Below are 23,353 nucleotides of genomic sequence, written 5' to 3' on the forward strand. Positions count from 1 at the left end.
GAACAACCAGCAACCGCCCCGCCGAGTCCCCCCCCTGAGGTAGGGGAATAAATAAATAAAATAAATAAATACATAATAATAATAATAATAATATTAATAAAATATATTAAAAAAAATAAGAATAAATAAATAATTAAATCTATTTATAAAAAATAAAAAAAAATAAAAAAAAAAGAATTAAAAGAAGATCACAGACATGCTGACACACAAGGTCGCTACCCCAACAACTGGCCGACTCGCAGCACCTCGGAATACCCTGCAGCACCAAGCTCTTACAGTAGACGCAGGGACCAGACCCAGCAGGCCCCAACCAAGACGGGCACCCGGAAGGGATGGACGGTGGGACCCAGGAGCTCCAGACACGCAGTCCGGATGCAGTAGCCTGAGGCGCCGACCCCCACCCGACAGGCAGGCCCAGAACGTACCCCCAGAAATATACATACATATATATATACATACACATAAACATACACATACACATGTACACATACACATACACATATATATACATACATACACACACACATACACATACATATACATAGTTTGTCAGCCCCGACAACCACCACGCGCGCGCGCTGCCACCAGTCACAACATCAGCCACCCCCCTGCACTAGACCCAGCAGCCACGGGCGCCCACACCACAAACAAACGGCAGCAGAAACAGCAGCCACAACACTCCCAGACAGCCAGCACCACCCAATCAAATCAAAGCGATCAAAAAAAAAACGCGACCGGCAACCACACGCCAACAGGATCACAGAGACCAGCCAGCGCCAGCCCGCCAGCAAGCCCAAACGCCAACACGCAAACAAGAGACACCAACAACCCCTCCCCCACCAAAAGACCCCACCACCCCTACCCAAACCCGCACAAACACCCCACCGCCCAAACAACCGAGACACAGTATCCAGACCAGACACGGGCGCCGCGCCGCCACCACATCAAGTCGCCAACAGAGACCCCACAGCGCAAGGTCGGGCCACACGGGCACGGACCCCACCCAACAGGGAGCGAGACCCGCGCGACGCCACACACAAATAAATAATAAGATTAAACAAAATTAATAATAATTTTAAAAAAATAATAATAATAATAAAATGAAATACAAATTAAATTAAATTAAAAATAACAAATACAAATAATTAAATAAAATAAAGTAAGTAAATAATACAAATTATTTGTAAAAAAAAATAATAATAAAAAATTAAAAAATACCAACCACAGCTAAGAAAGAGATACTTTGGGGGCACTTGGGGCCCTAAGCAGGCATGTGAGTTTTCCGTCTATAGTCTTAAATCCGTCTCTTTTGTCTCTGTAAAAATTAAATGTCCACAGTTCCACAACGTCATTCACATGTAATTCTGCAATTGAAAAAAATTAATTACAAACCACGTTTCCATATGAGTTGGGAAATTGTGTTAGATGTAAATATAAACGGAATACAATGATTTGCAAATCCTTTTCAACCCATATTCAATTGAATGCACTACAAAGACAAGATATTTGATGTTCAAACTCATAAACTTAATTTTTTTTTGCAAATAATTAGCCTAGAATTTTATGGCTGCAACACGTGCCAAAGTACAAACCCCATTTCCATATGAGTTGGGAAATTGTGTTAGATGTAAATTTTAACGGAATACAATGATGTGCAAATCCTTTTCAACCCATATTCAATTGAATGCACTACAAAGACAAGATATTTGATGTTCAAACTCATAAACTTAATTTTTTTTTGGCAAATAATAATTAACTTAGAATTTCAAGGCTGTAACAAGTGCCAAAGTTGGGAAAGGGCATGTTCACCACTGTGTTACATGGCCTTTTCTTTTAACAACACTCAGTAAACGTTTGGGAACTGAGGAGACACATTTTTTAAGCTTCTCAGGTGGAATTCTTTCCCATTCTTGCTTGATGTACAGCTTAAGTTGTTCAACAGTCCGGGGGTCTCCATTGTGGTATTTTAGGCTTCATAATGCGCCACACATTTTCAATGGGAGACAGGTCTGGACTACAGGCAGGCCAGTCTAGTACCCGCACTCTTTTACTATGAAGCCACGTTGATGTAACACGTGGCGTCATTGTCTTGCTTAAATAAGCAGGGGCGTCCATGGTAACGTTGCTTGGATGGCAACATACAGGTAAAAGCCAGTAAATTAGAATATTCTGAAAAACTTGATTTATTTCAGTAATTGCATTCAAAAGGTGTAACTTGTACATTATATTTATTCATTGCACACAGACTGATGCATTCAAATGTTTATTTCATTTAATTTTGATGATTTGAAGTGGCAACAAATGAAAATCCAAAATTCCGTGTGTCACAAAATTAGAATATTACTTAAGGCTAATACAAAAAAGGGATTTTTATAAATGTTGGCCAACTGAAAAGTATGAAAATGAAAAATATGAGCATGTACAATACTCAATACTTGGTTGGAGCTCCTTTTGCCTCAATTACTGCGTTAATGCGGCGTGGCATGGAGTCGATGAGTTTCTGGCACTGCTCAGGTGTTATGAGAGCCCAGGTTGCTCTGATAGTGGCCTTCAACTCTTCTGCGTTTTTGGGTCTGGCATTCTGCATCTTCCTTTTCACAATACCCCACAGATTTTCTATGGGGCTAAGGTCAGGGGAGTTAGCGGGCCAATTTAGAACAGAAATACCATGGTCCGTAAACCAGGCATGGGTAGATTTTGCGCTGTGTGCAGGCGCCAAGTCCTGTTGGAACTTGAAATCTCCATCTCCATAGAGCAGGTCAGCAGCAGGAAGCATGAAGTTCTCTAAAACTTGCTGGTAGATGGCTGCGTTGACCCTGGATCTCAGGAAACAGAGTGGACCGACACCAGCAGATGACATGGCACCCCAAACCATCACTGATGGTGGAAACGAAAGCAAATTTTGCATTTCCTTTGGAAATCGAGGAAATAAATTACTGCGGGACCCGAGAGTAGGGAAAACAAATGCAATTTTGGCACCGTCATTTGCATACCGGGAAGGTTGATGTTGAAAAATTAACTCGCATTGCACCAAGAAGCCTCGACAAAGTTCAAAATCCCCCTCGAAAACTCTAGGGCTGGCTATCTTGGGTTCTCGGAGTGGAGACTGTGCTCCGATTGTGGGTGTTGCATAAGCTCCCAGGGCCGGTGTGGGGGGTGTCACCTGATGGGGTTCGAGAGTTTCCAACCTAGCCAGGATGCTAGCGAAGGCGACGTCCAATTTGTCCTCAATAGTTGAGAAGCGAGCCTGATGCTGTTGGAGGACAGTTTGAACGGAAGAAAAGTCAGTTGTAGGGGCTACTCGAGAACGGGGGGTGGACTGAGATCCTGGGGCACCGTCTGGTTCCATCTTGGCCAGAACGTACTGTTATGCGTCGACAAGGGGGAAGGAGACTGCACAACCACAGGAAGTATAGCTCAACAGGTTTATTTAGAGCTTTTAATGTATACGTGGGGTGTGTATGCTACTATGTGTGTGTGTGTGTGTGTGTGATACTATGTGTGGAAATTAACACAATGTGAATTTACCAAGCGTTTGTTGAAGGTGCGTGTTGGTGGTGTCAGCATCCAAGTCCAGAGGGGAAGATCCAAAAGGGGTTCGTGATCCGAGCAAGGTCCGTTTGGCAGGGGAGAGGCGTCAGTGGTCCAAATCCGAGCGTGGGGGTAAAAGATCAGGGAAGGCAATCAGAGTCTGGGGGAAACTTCACAGTGGAAGCGCAAAGGCAATGACAGGGACACGGAGGCTGTGGGAACAGGAGATGAAAAAAACAAGGTCAGGGCTAGGCATGAGAAGGACAAAAATGAGCACAAGAGAAAGCACATGAGGGGAGCCAGATACGTGACAGCTTACTGAACACAGGGCGACGTTCTGGCGACGAGAAGTCAGCTGCGAGTCTCTTTATCCTGCTGCCTCTCATTAGTCCCAGGTGTGTCGATAGAGGATTGTCTCCAGCTGTGTCGGCGCGTGGGCGCGGTCTGCGCAACGAGCGTGGGGGCGTGTCCTGCTTGGCTCGCAGCGGAGTCTCGAGGTGCTGCCGCAGCGGAGGATGAGGCGGACAGCGCGTGTTCCATAACAGATTATCTGACGTAATTGATGTAATAATCCTATGTAAAAAATATACAACATAAAGTAGCAAGAAACACATCAATAATGAATAAAGCAAAACGTGTTCTAGACCAAAAATCACTTAATATTCTCTACTGCTCGCCAGTGTTACCATATCTGAGTTATTGTGTAGAAATATCGAGAAACAACTACAAATGTGTGCTTCATTCACTAAATGTGTTACAAAAAATATGAATTAGAAATACATAATGTTGGATATAGAGAACATACAAACCCTTTTTTCATTAAATCACACATTGAAATTCAACGATTTAGTGCATTCGCAAACAGCTAAAATTGTGTATAAATCAAACTATAACCTGCTACCCAAGAATATAGAACAATTCTTCTCAACAAAAGACTATAAATATAACCTTAGAGGAAAATCTAATTTAAAACATTGGTGTGCTCGTACAACACTTAAAAGTTTTAGTATATCAGTATGTGAAATAAAATTATGGAATAGATTAATCTATAAATTAAACAAAGCACCAACATGATTCAGTTTAAGAGACTGTTCAAACTACAAGTGTTCACAAAGTACACAGAACAAGAATTATGACGAACATCTTGAACACTTTTTTTCCTTTTTTAAAAAAAATTAGACAAAGATTATTTATGTATTTAATATTTTTTTGCTTACCATGGTATATTATTTATTTGTTGTTCTGTTACAGAGAACAAGGAAAGTGGATAAAATTGCTATGGTATGAAAAGGGGTAGGATTAAATAAGCTCTGCTTCTTCCTACTCCTTTTTGGACGTGCTGTAATGAAACAACTGGAATTGTGTGATGCATTACATTGTATCGTATGCATGTTCAAAATAAACTGAAACTGAACGCAACGAAACTGAACTGATACATTTAGGATTAGTATCAGTGGATAACAATCCATCCATTTTCTACTGCTTGTCCCTTTTGGGTTCGCGGGGGGTGCTGGAGCCTATCTCCGCTGCATAACTGTGGATAACACAGATCATAATAATACATCATTATTATTACGATCATATTATTATTAGTGCGTCCCCCAGGAGTTAAGTCTCCCCGTCTTGAAAAACTAGTGACACCTATGGTTGTAACTTTAATCGAAGGTCTTTGAACGCACCTCTGTTATGTGCAAATAGATGCAAAAGTGAAACTTGTACACATCTTTCTTTTAGATGTATCTTTAATTTTTATTCCATCACCTCATGCTTGCTGATGCTTTCTGTGAATGCTTAAAGGTGAAATGCTTAAAGGTGAGCTTTGATGATGTTGTGATGTCTGTGTTGAGTGACGTGTTCAAAGTTAGGTTTTCTACTATCTATCTGGAATTAACCATTTTGTATTTTTGATTGGGTGTTATAGGTAGTGTTGGTTATTCTTTGTTTGATTTAAGCAACCTTATTGTTACTTTCACATATTTATTTTTATATGAACATTTATGATGTTTTTAATAAATAAATACATGTATATGTAAAAAAAAAAATCTTCAAACTTTACAATAGCCCTAGGGCCCCTCTGTGTCTGATCCTCCGCCCGCCACACTTGGACACCTCTGACGTCGATCTGGGCAACTTTAGGACTGTTGAGATTTAAAAATTGCATTGTATATTAAATTGTTCAGCTGCTTTTGGTGTAGCCGCAGTGATGAAAAATTATTTGTTCTCATTTTTAGGCTGCCTTCCTGCCTACCATGCCCCAAGACAAGTTAGCAGATGCGATGCAAGCTCTGCCGGGAATGCGGTGGTACTGTAAGTAAGAAAAAACGTTTTGATTCAAAATAATGTGGCTGTCGAATGTCATTTTCCTGGAAATCTAATTAAACAATTGTTACGTTCCTGTTTTAGATTGTCCAAATGGACACCCCTGTACTGTTGACGATGTATGTTGTATTTTTGGATATCTTGTTTTTATATTTAAAGTGTTTATTGTCTCTTTGTGTGACTAGTGTGGCTGGCCTGTGGAAACAAAACATTGCACTGTGGTGCTCTTATTGGTGGGACCAACCACATTCCTGTACCAAATTTTAAACCTGTTGGAAACCAGTAAGTCACCTGTATTTTAACAATCATGCTGTCCCTCCAGGATTTTGTGAGCATTTTTTTTTTGCAATGAAGTTTAAGAATGACTTTCCTTCCCTTCACTTTGTTTTAGACTTACTAAAAATATTTTTTTCTTGATGTTCAAGGTTTTCTCATTTGAAAAACATTTCATACATTGAAACCATAATTTTAATAACATTAATAAGCCTAGCAGTTCTAAAAGGGATTGCACTTCTATCGCCGGCTGCTCGGACTCAAATGAATCCAAGAGGGCAATGTTTTAACTTCTTAAGTGTCATGCAAGAAAAAAGAGGTGTTAAGTTAAAATACAATACAATACAATAAATAAAACTATTTTCCAGGACAATACTGTTGACCAATATTTTAATGTTACTGCTGATTTAATATAATATGTATATAAAGCATATTTACATTGGCTTAAGTTAAAAAAAATTTATTGTTCAATCTTATTGCTCCCAGACCTTTCCCCGTGTTGCTGTTTAAAAAATTCACTGACACCTCTGTGGTGAAGTCACAAAATAGTAGCGCTGTCAAACGATTACAGTTTTAAAATCTGATTAATCACAATTTTGCTTTTTCAATAATCACAATTAATCCCAGTAAATTACCTAGTTGCATAATTTAAATTAACTTTAAAGAAATACATATATTTTGATACTAATGCAATTTTATTGTTAGAATGTCCCACAGGATATATTTTTTGTAATTTTCATCTTTATTTATTTGTTATTTGATCGTCGGGGTGTATTTTGAAGAAATTTGCCAGCCAGCACACCTGTTGCAGTCTCCTCTGCACCTGTGATGCAATGTGTAGAGGTTGCCCTCTAGTGAATTTTTATTACCACACACTTGCACGAGAGCCCGGTGTTCAGGGTTCAACAACGCTTTATTGCGTACACGCTGCAGCACCTCCCTCGACTTTTCAGTCCCTGTCTCTCGTGCTGCTTTGCTCTCCACCGTCTCTCGCTCTGCTCTCCAACGTCTCTCGAACTCTCGCTCTGCTCTCCAACTCCAACCACTCCTCCCCCCTTATGCTCCTGGCCGCTACTGATAAGAACAACAGGTGTGTTTCAAAGCCCGTCCCGGCACACCCTGCTCCTGCAGCAAGCGCGCCGACCACGCCCCCCTCCACACAATGATTATAGATTTTGACTGTACGATTATAGTCAGTGATTTCACGATTATTATGCATTTGATAATTTCACAGCAAACTATTTATAAAATCACATAGACATTATTAAATAATTGTATCTGTTATATATTACTTTTGGAAATAAACGTAATCAAATAATTAGTATTATTCATAATTATTAAATACATTAATAATTGTACTATTAATATAACCTATGATTAACTTTATTGATCCCTCAGGGAAAACATAACTCATGTGGGTAATCAACTGTCACACATGCCTTTTTATTCATTTTTGATATTATATACGGCGTGGCGTGGCGAAGTATGTAGAGTGGCCGTGCCAGCAATCGGAGGGTTGCTGGTTACTGGGGTTCAATCCCCGCCTTCTACCATCCTAGTCAAGTCCGTTGTGTCCTTGGGAAAGACACTTCACCCTTGCTCCTGATGGCTGCTGGTTAGCGCCTTGCATGGCAGCTCCCGCCATCAGTGTGTGAATGGGTGAATGTGGAAATACTGTCAAAGCGCTTTGAGTACCTTGAAGGTAGAAAAGCGCTATACAAGTATAACCCATTTACCATTACCATTTATTTTATGCTGTGTTAATAACAGAAATGCACAAAATTAGTTCCAATGGTGGAGTTTGCATGTTCTCCCCGTGACTGCGTGGGTTCCTTCCGGGTACTCCGGCTTCCTCCCACCGCCAAAAACATGCACCTGGGGATAGGTTGATTGGCAACACTAAATTGGCCCTAGTGTGTGAATGTTGTCTGTCTATCTGTGTTGGCCCTGTGATGAGGTGGCGACTTGTCCAGGGTGTACCCCGCCTTCCGCTCGAATGCAGCTGAGATAGGCTCCAGCACCCCCCGCAACACCAAAAGGGACAATCGGTAGAAAATGGATGGATGGATGGGTATAGTGTTATTTTATAAGCTTGTGATGTTATGTTAGTGTACATGTGTACACTTGCTATATTAACGTACCATATCAATTATTACAATAAATGTATTCAACACAAACAGGAAAAAGCAATCTTTAACATTAAATGGTCACTGGATGACAGGAGTACCTGTTGCTGTTAGTTAACACTGAACTGAGGCAACACTAAGCTACAGCACTGATTGTGATTGACATGTTTATATTTAACTCTTTACCAACTCAATTCTAAATAAAGTAACTTGCCCCGAACATAATTTGGTGGTGATCCTGCAATTGCTGCACCATATTGGACAAATTTGACCATTTAGCCGTAACGTTGTTTGGCAGGTTTAGCAAATGGGTGAGTCATCGTGTTTAATGACTCCCTAGGCATTTTTTAAGTACTGGAAATGTTCCCACTCTGCCAACTTAGGCTCTTCTCAGGTGGGAAAACATTGCTGCTCTGTCTTGCTGTCATTTTAAGCTAATGCTAGTGTGCCTCTCAGATGTGTATTAGCGCTGGTGTAACTTTGTTTTTGTTCCGTGCAGGTTGTGCCAAAATAATGTCCGTTTTAAACAAGGGAGGAGGACTGAAACACACGTTTCAGTAGAGTCTTAGCGAATAAATCACAGTGACGTTTTTAATAGTAAAACTGGTCAATTGTTGCATTCCTAGTCTGCACTGACGTATGCATTGACCTGGTTACTGACCATGTAACAACCTGCTCTGTCTTTTCGGTAACCATCCGTGGTTAGGATAAAGAAGCATACGCACTCAAAATAAACTGCCTGATTAATCGGTGTCCTTAAATTATTAATGCTGTTTTGTGTTTAAACACATGAGCTAACTTTGACAACCCTACAAAATACGCAAAAAAACGTGTGGAGGAAATACTTTAGATAATAGGTAGCCAAATTGGGTCAATTTGTGCAAAAATATGCAAAATCCTGGAAGCCTTGATCGTAGAAGATAAAATATATCTAAAAGTCTTACTGCGTAGTTGACATTTATCGTTGTCTCGTTGTCTTTCAGAGCCGACCGCACTCATCCAGGCCACATCCTGGGCAAACCCAGTCGAAGGAACAATGCAGACATGATGGACAATGGTCATCTATCTCCTGTTGCCTTCACAATTATCTGCATGCTAACTCACATGGCCATGCTGATTGGCGCCTGCAGCTCCACCAAGGTAGCATGACTAAATGTTCACTTTCGGGCCTATTTGTTTCATACTCGACACCTGGCAGCAGGAATATCGGTAAAATGAGATCCTTGATGATATCTGTCTTTTGCATCTTGTTTTCACAGGCTATCGCTTCTATCATCAAGCCCACGGTCACAGACCCAGGGTCATTTCTACTTGCTCACCTTCAAAAAGACATAGAGCATCTTGTCAAATGTCTGCGCAAAGGGACAAATGACACGGTACAGTTCACCTGCTGCTCGGTAGCCTTCTGAAACCTCAGAAGTCCCGAAACTGTAAGACAAAACTCATTCTGTCCCTTCGGTTTTTTTCTTGACTCTGATAACTACAACATGCCACCAGGTGACCCTATTACACTGCAAACACCTTCCTGTTGCTTTTTTTGTCATAGTTTTACTTTTGTTTTATAATGCAGTGGTTATCTTCTTGTTGTACCAATATTTTATTTAATAACGCAGCCAGGTTGTTGATTAATTGAATTAATCCCACTGCAGTACGATTCCCACATACAGTATAATATTACGCTTTGGTTTGTTTGTTGTATTGAGCAATTCCTACCTTGGTTCAATCTTGTCTGACCATTCTTTCAGCAACCGCTTACCGGTTACTTTCCACCAAAGTAATGAGAAGTGAATGGGAGGTCCAAATGAGCAAAATCATCAGGCCTAAGCTGATGGTACAGTGTATTTTGATGATCTTAAACTAGACCCTCAGAAATGAATCTTCTTTTAATCAGTGCTTCATTGTGCCTCTGCAGTTTTTGGATCAACATCTTAAGGAATTGAACATATTAATCCAGAACGACAACTCCAATCCCATCATGAGGCTGCTGTGTGACAATCCAGGCTTCTTGTTGGCGTCACTTCCAACAAATTCCCACATCCAGAGTTCAGCTTTGTGGAGCTGCAGGGAGAAAGTCTCTCTACTGCACCTTACACACATGGTGGAGCTGAGTGACGGAAAAGACAACCTGCCTGTGTTATGGAGATTCCTCAACAGGGTCAGTAAACTTGGTTAGGAAGTGGTAGTGGCTTTATTTACTGTACAGAACTGAAATTAAATTTGGACGCTCAGTCCATAACGATTTGGCTTTGCCCAAAATGGAAATTAAATGTGTCCCTTATGTGATGTTCAGTTTGAAGGTTAGCAGTCTAAAATTTTGCCTAAAGTTTTTTATTTTTTATTAATGATTAATTATGATTGCAAATTTGTTAGAATAGGATATAAACATTAAATACACACACTTTCTCTTAAATCTCTTTCAGCCCTATTGACTCTCATTATAACTGCTATTTTTAAGAGACTGTCGTTCTGATAGATTATTTTGTATTCTCCATGAAAACCGAAATGAATGTCATTCATGCCGATTGAAAAACTAGAAAATATTGTTATGCAATTATGCCCCTTAACCACTAGATGGCGCCAGAAAACCATGAGCGTAATTCTCAAAGCTTTTTAAGTTAAAGTATCACTGATAGTCACACACACTAGGTGTGGTGAAATTACCCTCTGCATTTGACCCATCCCCTTGTTCCACGCCCTGGAAGGTGAGGGGAGCAGTGAGCAGCAGCGTTGGCCACACTCGGGAATCATTTTGGTGCTGAGTGCCAAGCAGAGAGGTAATGGGTTTTTCGATTGATTCATTGAGGAGTTTATTGACACCTTAAAGAATTTAATCCATGTAATGCTTTAAAAGGGCAAATGGATGGCACAAAAAGCCAAAAGGCTTGTTTCCATTGTGGTCCATTAAATATTCATCACATTTGATAAATTCAATAATAAAATATATACAACCTGTAACATGTATATAAAAAAATATGTTAAAAAAAATGGATAACTTATGTACGGTACATATAGACAGTATATATGTAAGGTGATTTGAAAAACTATATATACAAAAAGTGGGGCCGGGGGGGTATATATACACTATGTACATGACACTATGTACATGACTATGCACATGTTGACTTAGAAAATATATATACACTATAACCACATATAAAACTGTTTGATGCTTTGTCAATTTTGGTTCAGATCAGGTAGAGGTTGAGATGAGCCATGATTTTTATGGCAGTTTTAAAATTTATTAGTGAAGTTCGAATTTTAAGGTCTGTTGGCAGAATAGTAGAATGCATTTTTTCCCATGAGAGTCTTGAATTTTAGGGGGACGAGGTCTGGGGAACTCTCTCTCGTGTAGTACCTGTGAGCATCACTTAGTCTGGTGAAATAGTTCGACCGGTACTTGGGGACAGTTTCTCTGAGTATTTTGAATACCAGGCACATTGCAATTTGGTGTACTCTTTCCTCAACTCTAAGCCATCCCAATTTGGTAAGGTGGGCTTGAGTTAGATGAGTCCTGTATTGGAGGTTGAGCAGGAGTCTCACCAGCTTGTTTTGGAAAGTTTGCAGTTTTGTTTTTAGTGGCTTGGGGATACTGGTGAACCATGAGGTGCAGGCGTAGTCAAAATGACACTGTATGAGGGCACCGGCAAGAGTCTTAAGTGTATCCTTGTTGATAAACGCAGAAATCCTGCCCAAAAATCTAGTTTTGTTATTGATCTTGGTGATTGCTTTTAATGCCATTTTTTCACCCGAGAGAGTGTTGTCCAATGTACAACCTAGGTAAATTACCTTGTCTTTGCTGGTAATTATGGTATCACCTGCTTTAATCGTAAAGCCCGGGGATTTACCTAGGTTGTGCTTGGACCCAAATAGGCTGGACTCTGTTTTACCCAGGTGTAGTGACAGTTTGTTATCGGAAAGCCAGAGACAGAGATTACTTAGTTCGGTGCTGAGTGCACTTTCAACCTTCAATTTGTCCATGTCCGAGGCCAGGATCGCAAAATTGTCCGCGAACAGGAACAAATTGCTGTTACATGCTGATTTCATGTCATTAACAATGGTCCCAGAATGCTCCCCTGTGGGACACCACAGCTCAGGTGTAATGACAGTTTGTTATTGGAAAGCCAAAGACAGAGATTACTTAGTTCGGTGCTGAGTGCACTTTCAACCTTCAATTTGTCCCTGTCCGAGGCCAGGATCGCAAAATCGTCCGCGAACAGGAACAAATTGCTATTAGGTGCTGATTTCATGTCGTTAATGTAAATCAAGAATAACAATGGTCCCAGAATGCTCCCCTGTGGGACACCACAGCTCACCTTGAGGGGAGAGGACAGTGATCCGTTCACCTCGACCACCTGTTCTCTATCCTCAAGGTAAGATTTCATCCAGATTGTGGCTGCGCTGTCAAAACCGATTGCCCTCAACTTGTCAAACAGTATTGAGTGGTTAACTGTGTCGAATGCCTTTTGAAGGTCGAGCATAACCATTCCACAGTACTTGCCCATGTCTATCTCTCGCCTGATTTAGTCAGTTAGGTACAGTAGGCATATATCGGTAGAATGTGATTTTCTGAATCCTGATTGAAATTCGAATAGGAGCTCGCGATTTGATAGATAATTATCTATTTGCTCATATATTAACACCAGAAGGCCACTGAGCAGGTCACAAGGCCACTGAGCATAATGACCATATTTTAATGACTATAAATGAGTTAAACTGCCATTAAACCACTGAAATGCAATGAAAATTAAAATAATTAACATATATATATATATATATATATATATATATATAAAACAATTATATATGGCATATATCCATCCATTTTCTACCGCTTGTCCCTCTCAGGGGTGTCTCTCTCTCTCTCTCTCTCTCTCTCTCTCTCTCTCTCTCTCTCTCTCTCTCTCTCTCTCTCTCTCTCTCTCTCTTTCTCTCTCTCTCTCTCTTTTATTTATATATATATATATATATATATATATATATATATATATGTATATATATATATATATACATATATATATATATATATATATGCATATATATATATATATATATATATATATATGCATATATATATATATATACATATATATATATATTTATACTTATACATATATATATACATATATATATATATATATATATATATATATATATATATATATATATATATATATTTTGTTTTTTTGGTTGTTTTTTTTCCAAAACCTGTCCATAACTTTTTGAGTTATGTTGCTAACAAACAGAAACAAACTCTGTTGAAAACATGACCTCTTAGGTAAAGGTTATAAAGTCTGCGTACTGCAAAGTGTGCCACCTTTGTCTCCAACGGTTCCAAGCCAAAACAGAGCTGGTCACTACATTTTGAGCGTAGTAGGCCACTGCACACTGAGGGGAATATGAGTAATTTGAGAAGCTACTTGATAAACAATCACCCGCAAAAAATATATGAAGCCAGCGAGGCTAAACATCAATTTGTGTGGTATTTACTTTATTAAAAGTTCTGGGATAGGCAGCAGCCCTACTGCGAACCCCAGAGGTACAAACGGTAGAAGATGGATGGATGGATATCAGTTAACTTTTCTTTAAAAACAGCATTTTCCAATCTGATATTAAAAAATGTTCACTGCAGGTGACACTGCTTTTCAGAAAGTAAAAATTGAAAGATACCAAACTGAATAAAATTGTTTTACACTTGTTACACTGGATGTTTACATTATCACTTTAATCCAACTTTTTTTATTGGCATTTTCAAATACAGAAAAAAGTGCAAGTCGAAACAGTACAATTTTAAAGTCAGAAAGTTCTTCACAGCCTTTCCCTTAAAACCCAAATCCCCACCCACCCTCCCATCCCACTCAGGTCACACCAACAAGGGACATATGGCACAATCATATAACAAGTAAGACGACAAAGACAGACATCCTCACATACACACACACATACGAGGCCAGAGACAGACAAACAGGCTGAAAGGAGAGAAAGGGAGAAAATAAAATTAAAATAAAATTAAATAAAAATAATAATAATAAATAAAAGGGAGATTATTCCTCATCTGCGTCTGGGGATAAATCAAGAGAGTTGACATACAGCAAGAAAGGACTCCATGAGCTTTCAAACGCTTGAGCCGAGCCTTTTAGCGAAAACCTAAGTTTTTCTAGTTTTAGATTGTAGAGAACCTCTCTAATCCAACGGCCGTGTGATGGGGGACGAGCCAGCTTCCAATTAAACAAAATCAATCGCCTGGCCAGCAAGGTCGTAAAAGCAACAGCGCGTTTTAATGATACCGGGCATATGTTATCGGGGCATACGCCAAAAATGGCTGATAATGGGTTGGGGGGAAAGTTTTGACCGTATGCTTTCCCGATCGTGTCAAAAATATCCTCCCAAAAGGAACATAGTTTAGAGCAGGACCAGAACATATGGACATGGTCGGCCGGAGATTGTTTGCATCTATTGCAGGTATTGCTAACAGTGGGGTAGATTTTGGATAGTTTTGAGTTAGTGTAATGAATTTTATGGATTACTTTGCATTGGATGAGTCTATGGCGGGCACATATTGAGGAGGAGTGAACCAGTTTCAGGGCAGAGTCCCAGTGTTGGTCGGATATGTTGGTATTAAGATCGCTCTCCCACGAGGCTCTTATCACTGATAGAGAGTTTGGAGCAACTGAACTTAAAGAGGTATATAACACAGAGATACATTTTTTATGATTAGGGCTCAAAGATAACAATGTATCTATAAGAGTTTCCGGAGGACGATTCGGAAAGTGTGGGAACTGTTTCTTTACGAAGTCCCTCGCCTGAAAAAAACGAAAAAGGTGGGAGTTCGGCAAATCGTATTTGGAAGAGAGTTCAGTGAAGGATGAGAACACTCCGTCTGCATAGAGGTCTTTCACAGTGGTGATGCCATGATCGTGCCAAGTCATGAATGCGGGGTCAGTACGGGAAGGTTTAAATAATTGTTTTTTAAGTAGCGGGGTCAATATAGATGGGCCCTGAAAACCCAAGTGTTTACGTAGCTGGTTCCATATTTTAATGGAGATCGATACAATGGTGTTTGCGCCTTCACTTTTAAATGGGAAAGGGAGTGATGAGCATAAGCAAGAGTGCAATGAGGAGTGTGGGATCGCCGTTTCGAGGGATACCCAGGCCGGGAGGGTCTGAGAGCCTCCATCCATCCAGTATAGGAGTTTCTGTACGTTAGCCGCCCAATAGTATTGTCTAAAATTGGGGAGTGCAAGCCCTCCTTCAGATTTGGGGGATTGTAGGACCGACTTGCGGATTCGGGCCGATCCGGCCCCCCATAAAAATTTGGATATTGATTTGTCTAATTTATCGAAAAATGATTTAGTAATAAATATGGGGATATGTTGAAAAAGGTAGAGGAATTTAGGCAGTGATCATCTTGATCAGATTGATCCGGCCAGCGAGAGATAGTGGTAAAACAGACCAGGGGGCAAAGTTCTTCTCCATCTTTTCAATTAGAGGTAAAAAATTTGCCCGGAGCATATCAGACATAGCCGGAGTAATAAGGATTCCCAAGTAATGAATCCCGTCATGTGCCCATTTGAATGCCGCTAAAGATCGTGGTAACTGTTTAGCTAAGGAATTAATCGGAAACAGCTCACTTTTTTGGTAGTTAAGTTTGTAGCCCGAGTGTGTGCCAAACCGCTCCAGAATGTCAAATATTACCGGGAGCGAGCTAGCAGGGTCCGAGATGTACAAGAGCAGGTCATCCGCATAAAGCGAGACTTTGTGCAGCGTGTCCGACCGGGTGATACCTTTAAAGCCTGCCTCTGCGCGCAGCCAAAGAGCAAGGGGTTCTATCGCAATAGCAAACAGTAATGGAGACAACGGGCAACCTTGTCTAGTGCCTCTTTTAAGAAAAATTGGGGCGGATAGTGTATTATTTGTACGTACCGAAGCTACTGGGGACGAGTACAAAAGTTTAACCCAGAGAATGAAATCCTCATTAAAACCAAACCGACCCATCACTTCAAATAGATATTCCCATTCAACCCTGTCAAAGGCTTTCTCCGCATCGAGGGATACTACCACCTCCGGGGTCGAGGGGTTTGGCGAATGGATAATGTTTAGGAGGCGCCGAGTGTTGTGTGAGGATTGCCGGCCTAGCATAAAACCTGTTTGATCCAACGAGATGATGGAATGCATCACCCTTTGGAGCCGGAGAGCGAGAACCTTGGATAGAATTTTTAGATCTACATTTAAGAGCGAAATTGGTCTATAGCTGCTGCAAAGCAGGGGGTCTTTTTCTTTTTTTAGTATGAGAGAAATGGTGGCCCTCGATAAGGTTTCTGGGAGGCGATGCTGCAGAAAAGCTTCATTATACATGTCTCTTAGAGCCGGAGCAAGAACACTGGAGAAATTTTTGTAATATTCTGCACTAAAGCCATCCGGGCCGGGTGACTTATTGCTCTGTAATGATTTGATGGCTTCTGTAATCTCAATGAGACTAATGGGCTGGCCCAGGCCCCTCGCAGCCCCACATTCTATCTGGGGGAATGTTTTATCGCTAAACAGTTCATCTGAGGAAGGGGGGCAGTCTGAGGTATATAATGTTGTATAAAATGCAGCAAATGTTTCATTAATCTTAGCTGGATCAGTATGTAGTTCTCCTGTGTTAGAGCGAATAGACGTGATTAGTCTCGAAGATGCTTCCTCCCTGACCCGGTGGGCTAAGAGCCTGCCAGCTTTTTCCCCAGATTCAAAAAATCGTTGTCTGGATTTGAGCAGTTGTAATTTCGCTCTATTGACAGACATAAGGTCAAAGTCAGTTTGTAGGCGAAGGCGTTCTTTATATAGTGTCGGGTCTGGGTTTGAAGCATATTTATCGTCAAGATCCTTAATCTTGCGGAGCAGCTCAGTGATTATATAGGCTTTAGATGCCTCCCATAGTATACCTCTTCCGATTTCTGGTGAGTCGTTCAGTTCGAAAAAACACTTAATTTGATCTTGTAGGAAATTCTTATAACGGTCTTCTGCTAATAAGGCTGAGTTGAAACGCCATTGTTTAAGGGGTCTAGGTTGAGTGTCCATATTGATGTCTACTGAGGTGGAGGCATGATCCGAGATTACAATACTATGGTAATTACATGTTTTGGTTTTGGAAAGTAGTCTATTGTCGAGAAGAAAGAAGTCTATCCGAGTGTAAGTGTGATGTACATGGGAGAAATAGGAAAATTGTTTAATTGTAGGGGAGGCATGTCTCCACGGGTTTGTAAGACCTAACTGTTTAGTGAAAGTATCAAGTGTTTTAGCTGAATTAGATAAGGGAGCCAGTTTGTTAGATGATCGATCCAGTACAGGATCCTGCACCAGGTTAAAGTCCCCGCCCATAATGATAAAATGGTTTCCAATGTTCGGAAATGATGTAAACAATTTAGTCACATAAGAACTGTCATCCCAGTTGGGTCCATAAACGCTAGCGAGTATGACTGGGGTGCCTTGCAGCTTTCCGGACACAATAATATAACGACCAGCCGGGTCTGCTACAATTTGATTGAGTTCGAACAAAATATTTTTACGAATAAGGATAGCTGTGCCCCTGGCCCTTTCGTTGAATTTTGAATGGAAAATATGGCTGATCCAGCCTCTTTTAAGTCGTGAAATCTCTCTGTTGCGAAGGTGGGTCTCCTGAATGAAAAATATATCTCCTTTGAGGTGTTGCAAATGGGTCAAGACCCTCCCTATTTTAGTGGCGCTCCCCACTCCCCTCACATTCCATGAAACAAATCTAAGTGTATTACTGGCGCTTGTCATACCTCACCATGTCCAACTAGGAGAGCAGAACGGGCTGATGTATACAAGCAGGTCAGGAGGGGGGCTGATGGATGATAACTGGACACTGCAGAGAGTACTGGTAAGAGGAGGGGATGAAACAGAAGCGTGAGAGGAAGGAATGAGGAGATAAACAAACCCATAAAAACACATACATATAGAAAACACAACAGACTCACACACATACTCGCAGACACAGCAACATACAACAATGCCAGGTGGGTTAATACATTATCACTTTAAGACATTCTAATGTAATTTTATTTTATTTTTTTAAATATTTGGTTGAAACTGTGGGTGTTCCCACACAATTATTTGCACTGAAGTGTACAGTTACAGTACTTGTTTGTAGTAATAATAAATATGATTAGAACATTTGAGCATTATGTGTGTGTTCAGTTACAGTAAGTGTGTTTATCCCAAACATTCCAGCGACTTCATTTTACACACTGGCATTTATTTTTTGGACAATACCACAATAATATCCTCCCGTGGTCTCAATACCGTGGCAATGTGGTACTGTGAGCTTTTGATACCGTTATATCCCTCGTTTATAGTCAAATTTAAGTTTGCACAAGGGTTAAGGTTTTAAAGTTAAAGTACCAAGGGTTAAGGTTTTAAAGTTAAAGTACCAATGATTGTCACACACACACAAGGTGAGGCAAAATTATTCTCTGCATTTGACCCATCACCCTTGATCACCCCCTGGGAGGCGAGGGGAGCAGTGAGCATCAGCGGTGGCCGCGCCCGGGAATCATTTTTGGTGATTTAACCCCCAATTCCAACCCTTGATGCTGAGTGCCAAGCAGGGAGGTAATGGGTCCCATTTTTTTATAGTCTTTGGTATGACTCGGCCGGGGTTTGAACTCACAACCTACCGATCTCAGGGCGGGCACTCTAACCACTAGGCCACTGAGTATTATTATTATTATTATTTATTCCACTTACGGATGAACCCAACCCCCTCCCAACATGTTTTCATATTATGTAATCCTTTTAGAAATATATTTTAAAAAGCTATTGACCACATTTGTTTAAGTAAGCCTACATTCTAAGAGGATTGATTTTTAAAACTTGAGCACTTGATTTGTTTGTATCAGGAAGCAGAGCTGCGACTGGTGAGGCACCTCCCTGACATCCTCACCCTCCAGAAAGAACTGGTTAAGAAGTTTCAAAACCTGAGTGAAATTACGTGGAGTTTCTCCACAGCCAGAAAGAAGGTAATGAAACCAAAGCTTCTTTTAGGGCCGATGGTCAATTTAATTCAAATTAAAACCATAACCAATCATGGTCATGTACAGTACTATGATCAAGTCCTGACAGGCCTCCCTGGATGAGGACACCTTTCACATTTTAGCATATCTGTTGTCTTCTCCAGGGACAATAATTGACAGAAATTAGATTTAGTTAGACTTTTAAAAATAGCCAGTGTACAGTTTGTGGCGCAATACAGATTTACTATCCACTGAAAATGAGTAAACACAGAATCTTTATTGTCAAAATAGCTGGCAACACAAGTATGTAGACATCACAACAAACATGTCAACATTGTGGCCAAAGTCGGAATATTTAGTGTGAGCACCCTTAGATAACACTGCCTCAATCCTCCTGGGCATAGAGTAAGGCCTGGGCAGATAATCAAATACATCAATTTCATCCATCCATCCATTTCTACCGCTTGTTCCGTTCGGGATCGCGGGGGGTGCTGGAGCCTATCTCAGCTGCATTCGGGCGGAAGGCGGGGTACACCCTGGACAAGTCGCCACCTCATCGCAGGGCCAACACAGATAGACAACATTCACACTCACATTCACACACTAGGGCCAATTTAGTGTTGCCAATCAACCTATCCCCAGGTGCATGTCTTTGGAGGTGGGAGGAAGCCGGAGTACCCGGAGGGAACCCACGCAGTCACGGGGAGAACATGCAAACTCCACACTGAAAGAGCCCGAGCCCGGGATTGAACTCAGGACTACTCAGGACCTTCGTATTGTGAGGCACATGCACTAACCCCTGTGCCACCGTGCTGCCCAAATACAAATACATCAATTTATCAAACAAAAATTTAAATGACCTTGATCATTTTGCTGGCATTGATAAATTTCCATGTCGGTTTGGGTTTGTGTTTGTTTTTGTCGTCTCTTGCTTCCATTGGCATCTACATTGGGTGCATGGCTCTGCGCACCCAAGCGCCTTTATTCAATAGCAATTAAATGGAACAGAGTGAATCTTGTCAGTCATCCACTATCTTTGTGTCAGTGAGTGTAGGTGGGGGCTGCTAGTTAACTAGTTACTCACTGCTTCGCACGTCGCTATTGGGAAACATCGCAAGGGAACAAAAACCTGGAAGAAAACAGATTATTGCAAAGCCAAATGTCCCATTGTGGGAATATTTCAGTTTTAAAAGGAGTGAGCAAGACGAATACATCAACACGGATGAATGAGCCAGTGTAATTCTATAATTTTCATTTATTATAATTTATTATAGTTGGAAAGTGATGACAACAAAACAAACCACCCGACAAAACTGCTTTCCAAGATGATTACAATGGTAGAAATAATACTAATGTGAAATAAAAATGTATTGCCTTTGAAATGGTTACTTGCATTATTTATATATTTTTTATATATAATGATTATTTTAGTGTTTAATTTAGTCTCAAAATAAAGGGAGCAATAATTTGTGGGACAATATATCAAACAAATGTTATACATGGTATTCACAAGTTTTTAGTGGAATGCTCTTCCAGTCCTCCATGATGACGTCACAGAGCTGATGGATGTTAAACATGTGCGCTCACCCATCTTCTATGTCAAAAAAAGAAAAATGTTTAAACCTTTTTTTTTTTTTAACACATTCCGTCTTTCTTACATTTTGACAAACAAAAGGTTGTGTCCAAATGTATTCTCATCCTTTCTCAACACAAGTTAGTGTGTTCTAAGTCTACAGGGTTTTTTAAATTACGCTAAATGTTATCAGGGACCTAAAGAATGGTTTAAAAGTGTTTCTTCAAAATTGTTAGCAATGTGAGTACTTTGTAAAATGTAAACCTTGCTGATACTAGGGCTGTAAATATTTGGGCACGACGCGATTCTATTCGTGGGGGTAATGGTTTGTTTCCGAATCTATTCTCGAGTCCAAACAATTTTAGATTCATAATCAATACGTTTTTTAATAACATTGGGTGCCCGTTCTATGATTAACTACATTCCTCGATAAATTAAATAGCCTTGATAAATTTCTGTGTTACTTAAAAGAAAACTTGTTTTGTTTAATAAAATTCTTCCCAAACATTTAATAAAGTCAAATACAAATAAGGTAACAAGAGAAGTATCCCACACGTCTCTTTTATAAAGTAAATCTGTACAGCAGATATTTGCATCTACATCAACAATATGATTTGCCTGAGTGGCTGGACAGGACAGATGAATCTTTTTTTTTTTTTTTTTTTGATTTGTTTGAATCGATTATGAATCTTTACAAATAACAATTGTGATTCATTCGATAATCTATTTTTTTTTTACACCCCTAGCTGCTGTTCAGTAAAAATGTTAAAGGCCCACTGAAATTAATTTTTTTTATTTAAACGGGGATAGCAGATCCATTCTATGTGTCATACTTGATCATTTCGCGATATTGCCATATTTTTGCTGAAAGGATTTAGTAGAGAACATCGACGATAAAGTTCGCAACTTTTGGTCGCTGATAAAAAAAAGCCTTGCCTGTACCGGAAGTAGCGTGACGTCGCAGGTTGACGGGCTCCTCACATTTCCCCATTGTTTAAACCAGCAGCAAGAGCGATTCGGACCGAGAAAGCGACGATTACCCCATTAATTTGAGCAAGGATGAAAGATTGGTGGATGAGGGACGTGAGAGTGAAGGACTAGAGTGCAGTGCAGGACGTATCTTTTTTCGCTCTGACCGTAACTTAGGTACAAGGGTTCATTGGATTCCACACTTTCTCCTTTTTCTATTGTGGATCACGGATTTGTATTTCAAACCACCTCGGATACTATATCCTCTTGAAAATGAGAGTCGAGAACGCGAAATGGACATTCACAGTGACTTTTATCTCCACGACAATACATCGGCGAAACACTTTAGCTACAGAGCTAACGTGGTAGCATCGTGCTTAAATGCAGATAGAAACAAAAGAAATAAGCCCCTGACTGGAAGGATAGACAGAAGATCAACAATACTATACCGCCCCAATATACCATTGGGGCGGTATAGCTCGGTTGGTAGAGCGGCCGTGCCAGCAACTTGAGGGTTGCAGGTTCGATCCCCGCTTCCGCCATCCTAGTCACTGCCGTTGTGTCCTTGGGCAAGACACTTTACCCACGTGCTCCCAGTGCCACCCACACTGGTTTGAATGTAACTTAGATATTGGGTTTCACTATGTAAAGCGCTTTGAGTCACTTGAGAAAAAGCGCTATATAAATGTAATTCACTTCACTTCACTACTACTATCAAGAGACACCCAACCAAACACTGGACCTGTAACTACACGGTTAATGCTGTGCCGCCTGTTGAAGCCTAGCAATGCTGTTGCTAACGACGCCATTGCAGCTAACTTAGCTACGGGACCTCGTCAGAGCTATGATAAAAACATTAGCGCTCCACCTACGCCAGCCCTCATCTGCTCATCAACACCCGTGCTCACCTGCCGTTCCAGCGATCGACGGCGCGACGAAGGACTTCACCTGATCATCAATGCGGTCGGCGGCTAGCGTCGGATAGCGCATCTGCCATCCAAGTCAAAGTCCTCCTGGTTGTGTTGCTGCAGCCAACCGCTAATACACCGATCCCACCTACAGCTTTCTTCTTTGCAGTCTCCATTGTTAATTAAACAAATTGCAAAAGATTCACCAACACAGATGTCCAGAATACTGTAGAATTTTGCGATGAAAACAGAGCTGTTTGTATTAGGATACAATGGTGTACCAATACTTCCAGTTCAACCAGTGACGTCACGCGCAAACGTCATCATATCGAAACGTTTTCAGCCGGAAGTGTGGCGGGAAATTTAAAATTGCACTTTATAAGTTAACCCGGCCGTATTGGCATGTGTTGCAATGTTAAGATTTCATCATTGATCCATAAACTATCAGACTGCGTGGTCGGTAGTAGTTGGTTTCAGTAGGCCTTTTAGTTTTTAGGCCTGCATAAACTAAGTTTAATGTCAACCATGATTAATCAATCAATCAATCAATGTTTATTTCATCATCATCATCATCATCATCAGCCGTTGTCAGTCCACTGCTGGACGAAAGCCTCAGCATGTTTCTGCCATAGTGAACGATCT

The 23,353-nt window shown here is 40.6% G+C and overlaps 1 protein-coding gene across 11 annotated transcripts in view; it reads left to right on the forward strand.

Annotated features, from left to right (window-relative positions):
- LOC133642572 (E3 ubiquitin-protein ligase rnf213-alpha-like) overlaps positions 1 to 23,353 on the forward strand; it is a 63,235-nt gene that overhangs the window by 29,542 nt on the left and 10,340 nt on the right. For 3 of the 11 annotated variants that reach the window (XR_009824537.1, XR_009824536.1, XR_009824541.1), the window contains 6 exons: positions 5,763 to 5,838; positions 6,036 to 6,132; positions 9,233 to 9,389; positions 9,509 to 10,080; positions 10,162 to 10,404; positions 19,148 to 19,267. Coding sequence is in view for 2 of the 11 variants with exons in the window: in XM_062036841.1 (XP_061892825.1) it covers positions 10,027 to 10,080; positions 10,162 to 10,404; positions 19,148 to 19,239; positions 21,028 to 21,065 (427 nt within the window). In the remaining 9 variants the exon portion in view is untranslated. The other 8 variants (XR_009824540.1, XR_009824534.1, XR_009824538.1 and 5 more) reach the window with 8 other exon arrangements.

This window comes from Entelurus aequoreus, linkage group LG25 (genome assembly GCF_033978785.1).
Source record: "Entelurus aequoreus isolate RoL-2023_Sb linkage group LG25, RoL_Eaeq_v1.1, whole genome shotgun sequence".
Classification (NCBI taxonomy): Eukaryota; Metazoa; Chordata; class Actinopteri; order Syngnathiformes; family Syngnathidae; genus Entelurus; species Entelurus aequoreus.